Genomic DNA, 6,645 nt, shown 5'->3' on the forward strand with positions numbered 1-6,645 from the left:
CTTATATTTGCTTTTCTCTTCTTGCGGTATTCTTCTTCTTGAAATAAGACAATAATAAAACTTACGCATTCGGCTTAAGTACACCCCAAGTGCCATAAGTTGTGTACGGCGCTCACTTTAGTGCCAAAACTTTCAAATCGATCACTTTAGTGCTAAGTTTTTGTAACTTCGATCACTTCGGTGTCAAAACTTTCAAAACGATCACTTAAGTGCCAACTTTTTTTAAAAACGATCATTTAAGTGCCAATGTTTTTAAAAAACGATCACTTTAGTGTCAAATTCACCGAGCCACGTCATCTCAAATATTAATAAAAAAAATAGCACTTGTCGAATTTTCGGCAAGCCACGTTAGCTCTGGCACTAAAGTGATCGTTTTTAAAAGAAGTTAGAACTTAAGTGATCGAAGTTAGAAAAACTTAGCACTAAAGTGATCGATGTGGAAGTTTTGGCATTAAAATGAGCGTCGTACACAACTTGTGGCACTTGTGGTGTATTTAAGCCTAGGCAGTCAGAATTAATACAATTACTAGTGTGACTAATAACTATTTTTCAAAATATTTCATGATTAACCCAATTATGGCCATTGCATACACAGTGAAATCTTATCCATGGATTCTCTTTTGGAGCACATAGCTATAATTTCACGAAGTAATATTTCAGGAACATAGTTCCCAAGCTCAACTCTCACCCTCTCAAACCATCTAATCCAAAAGGGGTGAGCATAGTTCTCGAATAGAATCGAGAATCGGAGAATCGCATCTGTAGGAACCTATCTAGTTCCAAGTTATAGGGCATGCAAAGTAAGTTTCGGGACTCAAAAATTGGCGAACTAATTTTGATGGGTAAGTTTAAGGTCCAAAAAATTCTCATAAGCCCCAAGCGTCGAAGCCCAACCTTTCCTTTGCCAAGACAGCTTACCAACTCCATTACTACTCCCTCTAACATGTTGGGGTGTGGTTAATATTTCCCAACGATAGGAAGGCACGAGTGTCCCTTCCCTAGGTGAGCCGCCAAAGGATTTTTATAGTTTAAGATCATATTTTTTTCATTGGTAGTTTGGATTTGGACCTATGAATAGCTATTGCTATATATACTCTCTTTCACTTGTAATTGAGTAATACAATGAAATGTACAATATGTTAATTGTAGAGAAATCTTACGTTGAACATAGCCCTAGTTTAAGGATAAATCGGGATGAAACCTTATGTCTCAATTTTTCCTTCTCATGTTTACGCTTTACTTAGTTGTGATTATATGCCGAATCTTAACATGACAGAGCCTCCATCCTTGTAGCGTATGGAGAAGAGGGCTGTGTTGAACTTCTTTATCTCCATCACATCCTTGTCGCCGTCTAGCAAAATGGACGCCTCTCAACCGGCCCCCATTTTTTAATCGCTTCAAACTCACACAGAGAGAGAGAGAGAGAGAGAGAGAGAGAGAGAGAGAGAGAGAGAGAGAGAGAGAGAGAGAGAGAAGGGGATTGTGCGTGTTGAAAATATGTCTCGAATTTGAGGCCGAAACGAAAATCTAAGTTTCGAAAATCAATATATGGTGATCATGAAATTAAAGATATGAGAAAGGAGCATGCAATCTTCTTTAGGTTCTTTTGAGTTGATCAAGAAATTCAAAGAAAATCTAATCAGAAGTGGGTTGATCGAACTTAGATTCCGCATTGAATAAGATTTGTTTTGAATTTATGGAAATCTGTCCTTAGTAGAATCAGTGTGATATTTTCCGAATCCTAGTTGGAAAAGATTTTGTATTTTGAATCCAACTCTTACTTATAAATAAGAAGCAGAGGGTTTTGGTGAAGAGTATCAAAGAGAAGCTTCTGCTGGTGAATTACAGTGTTTGAAACCAATCAAATCTTGTGAGTTTGAGATTTGTTTATGCTTCCTTCTTCGGATTGAGATATTATTTCGTGCGGAATTATGGGGCTAAACACTTGTGAGTTATTTGATGTAATTGGGGCTGGGAAATACTAAGAATTTTTTAGTAACTCGAACGTGGTTTTTAATCTACATTGTATTGTTTGTTCTATAGTGGAATTCGTTTCTGCTCTCCTCGTGAACGTAGGTCTATATGATCGAACTACATAAATCTAGTGTTCACTTTATTTACTTGATTTGCTTATTTTATTATTCAATATCTTGCTTCCGCGTAACAATGCGTAAGAGTATTCAGTTTGGTTGGACATGGTAAGTGATTTGAGAGCTTAGAGATAGATATAATGAGGAAGATGAATGATATTGTTGGACCAAAGTGAGAGTGTGGAGCAAGCGACATCGAGTAATGCCAAGAAAAAGTGAAGAGAGTCACAGAGGTCGATTGGATTTGGTAAACTATGAACCCATTTAAGATCTATATATTTTTTAAATTTTGACATTTTAAACTCATTTTGTGACACATTTATTAAATATAACTAACCCATATAACGAATCAACCCACCAAATATAGGTTAAGAAATGGATCAATTTAACGGGTCTATCTATGCTTGTGCCACACCACTTAAGAATACCTTTTCGTTTCACTTCTATGCCTATCAATTACGAGATGCTCATGTGCTATGCTCGGAGCAAGGTCGTCCTGGTCGACGAGATCTACGATAAGCAGTTCCAAGTGAACGTTATACACGATGCAGACGCTGGCCTGAACCCATTTGATTGTACAATACGTACGTGTCCACGTTATCCTGTGACAGATGATACTACGCTTGCTTTATCATCAACAAAAAGTTGTAAATCATAAAGGAAAAAAAAGGGGATCGGCAACTTTTACGATGTATTTAATGAAATCATGTGACTTGACTTAAAGTAGTTTGCTTTTATGGGACCAACTATATTTACAGTTCCGGGGCTGGAAATAGGGAACATGATTAGAATATATTTCCGGCGGGGGCACATTTGATAACTAAGCACACCAAACTAAGTTTGTTTATTAAAATCACGGTACAATGTTCTTGCCGGCAGGATCTACGAATGGCGGAGGCATAACTCGAGATGAAGATTTGGACAAGCACGACTCCAAATCAAAATCGGGATGAGGGACGATGGAGGAGTGGCTAATGCCGACCACGAGAAATGCTGGAAGGGGTGGCTCGGCTTGCACCCAAAGGACACGGTGCCGGCAACTCCGCTAACGGCGACAATGAGGGGCCATTGCATCGAAGCACAGAAGCTCCCATGGCTGAACTGGGCTTTTTTTAGTTTTTTATTTTTTATTTCGTTTTACAACAGCAGACACTTGTTAAATTTTTAGTGGTTCTAAGATTAAAATGCCCACCACATCTACTGCCGACGTGGTAACAAACTACTGAACATTTTTCCTCGAAAATCAAGGATGTTTCATATGAGACTCCTTAGCTCTCCAACTAGGAACGCTAACTGGGTATAGAACAGTGTCACTGACCACGACCACCACCACCACCACCACCACCACCACGCTTCACATGCATTGTGCAGCACATAGAACAAGAAGATATATACACGCCAAAATTCTTCTCCAATGTTGTAAATCTAACAAGGCCTCTCCAATGTTTGAATGAGGACAAACCCAACATTAATGTCCAACACTAAGCTTAAAAGGATCATAACACACACACACACACACACACACACACAAATCATTAAAGTAATCATATTTTATTTTTATTTCTTCGTTTTATTCTTTTTCCCTTCTTCGGTTCATTTAGTTTTGTTAGCGATATAAGCAATTATTTTTTTAAAAATATTTTCTAAATCACTTGTTTTCCATGAAACAAATGAGGCCTTAAGATAGTAGTCATTAGACCTATCAAAATGGATTATAGACTCAATCCTTAACCCATATTTGATGAGCCGAGTTGTTATATTCGGTAAATTAGTAATAAATGGATTTATAACGGTAAAGTCTAAAATAACATAAATGTTCAATGGGTACGCAACTTAGTTAAATACAACCCATCTCTATGACTCTTTCTTAACTATCTCGCCCGCTTTGGATCTCTCGCGCGCTTGCTCCACACTCTCACCTCAATTTTGATATGAGTATATCTAAACTAGGTCAAAGAATGAAGTATTTTAGTAATATGAATCGGGTCGGATATGTATCGGGTCAAGAATGAATAATTACATTCATAACTAAATGAATTAATTTGAATCGAATCATTTTAAATCCGACCCGACTCCCGGTCCGACGGGTCCAGCACTCCTGCGTGTCGGAGTGAAAACCCAAATCAGACGCAAGAACAACATGCTTGTTGACCACTCCCCTTCGACCGAGAAATGTTCCCCGGTCAACGCTTGGGGGTGGGGGGCCCAGGGCGGCGTGCACGCGTGCCGCGGCCGGCGGGGCCCCGCTCAGGTGTGGAAACGGAACTCCCCACCACCCCGTCGCAAGAGAGTCAAACGGCGACTGACCGTGTTCGGGAAGAAGACAACCCGGGGAGGTTTTTCGGCCAAGTCTTTTCATGGACGGCACTCGAGTCGTGGCCCCCCACTTTCATTCTCAGCCAAGAGTCCTTACCCAACACCTAACTATTTCCCTCTTCATCCAAATATGTATAAATCTTGATTCTGGATCATTACGATACCTTCCACAAAGCCAGTCCGAAGTCCTTTCCTTCACCTAAGATGTCTCCCTTCTTCTTCTCAAATGCAAAGTACACAAGCACCATCATTCATCTCCTGATCCTAGCGCACCGGAGCTTGGCTTCGGGGCCGGTCGATCCAACCCAAGGCTTTGTGTCTCTGCCTCTTAACCGTTCGAACTACAACATCCAAAAGCCGTACGACGTGCCGGAGGACCAGCGATACTCCTTCTCTGATGGCGTCCACAAGTGCTGGGTTTACTCCACCGACAAGCCTCACACCCGCACGAGCCTGACCAAGCCTCGTACCGAGATCGCCATACATGTAAAAGGCTCCAACTGACCTGTGTTGGTTTTGTTTGAGTGTGTAGTAGATTCAGAGCATGATTGCTCGCATCACAAGTGAACCATTTGAGATTTTTAATGCTATCACTGAGCTGAACTAATTTGAGATCAACCCCGTGGGGCGACCTATTATCGTGTTAAAATAGTTGTCTAGATTGAATTTATCGTTAATAATGTTAGAGTCTTATGCTACGGACAAGCCTCACAGTCTGAGCAGTGTGACCAAACCTCGCACTGAGATCGCGATACAGGTAACGTAAAATGGAGCCAAACGAGTTTGTTGGGGAAAGATTGTTTTACTTGTTATGCTAATCTCACTGGTTTTACTGTGGAATGCCGTCGCTTCATGGCTAGCATCGCCTGATTTTACTCTTGACTGATTTAACCAACATTTTACTCCTCGGGGATATAACTATTCCTCGGGCGTTTGGCAATTCGAAGGGTATGGATACGTCCCGGCCGGGACTTCAGGCGTGTGCGTAATGCAAGTGTTTGGTGCGAGCCCTCACGCGACCACGTTCATGCTGAGAGTGTACAATGGCTCTCTCATGTACTACAGGAGTCAGGTCCTCGTCGACGAGATCTACAACAAGTGGTTCCGGCTGAATGTTATACACGACGTGGATGGCTCGAAGGTGAAGGTTTGCATTGATGGGTATCTGAAATTAGAGGCGGATGGTCGAGAAGGGACTTCTCATGCCTTCAAATGTGGTGTTTATGCCCAAGACGACGACTCTTTCTACATGGAGTCTCGTTGGAGAGGCATCAAAGTTTTAAGGAAGAACCGCTGAACAACGCAGTATATGTCAATGTGCTTACACAAGTTGCGTTTGGTTGTGTGGAATTTAGCCAAAATAAGACCCAATAGGGTGGGATATAAAATCCAGAAATTTTACTACATCATATTTACTGTTTGGTGAATCACAGTAATGAAATCGGATATGTTTATATTCTACCATGTCCATTATTTTATATGAACAACATATCAATATAAACAAACCTGAAAATACACAAACAAAAATGGTTAGAATCCTTCGCAATTCACTACTAAAGAAACCATAAATGCACAAATGATATTACCTCCATCAATCAATCCATCTTAAACAGCAAAAGAGCTTATTGTTGCATTTTAGAGCTACAAGTTCGACTATGTCAATAGATGCAAAACGGGCTACAACAACATTGACAAGGTACATCAGCCAGCAAATGTCAAATCTAGTAAGAGAGAAAACATGATTATTCACCTTTACGATTCCAAAAAGTATAGTGCTTTAACTCTTTCGCCACTTTCCTAAAACAAAGGCAAATCATTGAACTACGGACGAGAGTGAGCTTTTTGTGAACTTTTTATGTGAATCGGAGAACTACGAAGAAGAAGAAGCTTTCAACTTTCTAGCCATTTTCGTGGAATTTTCACTTGAAGGCAGGGATTTTTCTTAAAAAGTTCCATTGCCCCTCATTCTGCTAGAGTTGGAGAGATGTATCTCAAGTTTGAATTGTTCATGCCACGTCAGCAATTTTCGGTCAAAATTGGTCGGATACACTAAATTAGCATAAATACAAAAAAATTTATGACCGAGTTATTAAAAAAATATTTAAAACTGAATTGTCACAATTATAACAAATTTAAGACTTTTCTCACTACAAAAAAACGACGTTTTAGCCACGAAAAATTAGCGACGAAAAAAATTCGTTGCTAATTTGCCACGAAAATAGCGACGAAAAAGGTATTC

At 40.0% G+C, this 6,645-nt stretch overlaps 1 protein-coding gene across 1 annotated transcript; it reads left to right on the forward strand.

The window, feature by feature from the left end:
* Positions 1 to 4,610: 4,610 nt before the first annotated feature.
* On the forward strand, positions 4,611 to 5,703 carry LOC115744061 (citrate-binding protein-like). Its single transcript, XM_030679152.1, has 2 exons — positions 4,611 to 4,892; positions 5,317 to 5,703. Exons 1-2 carry the CDS (start codon positions 4,611 to 4,613, stop codon positions 5,701 to 5,703), a joined length of 669 nt encoding a protein of 222 aa, XP_030535012.1.
* The last annotated feature ends 942 nt before the right edge of the window (positions 5,704 to 6,645 follow it).

Source organism: Rhodamnia argentea, chromosome 11 (genome assembly GCF_020921035.1).
Source record: "Rhodamnia argentea isolate NSW1041297 chromosome 11, ASM2092103v1, whole genome shotgun sequence".
NCBI classification, from domain to species: Eukaryota; Viridiplantae; Streptophyta; class Magnoliopsida; order Myrtales; family Myrtaceae; genus Rhodamnia; species Rhodamnia argentea.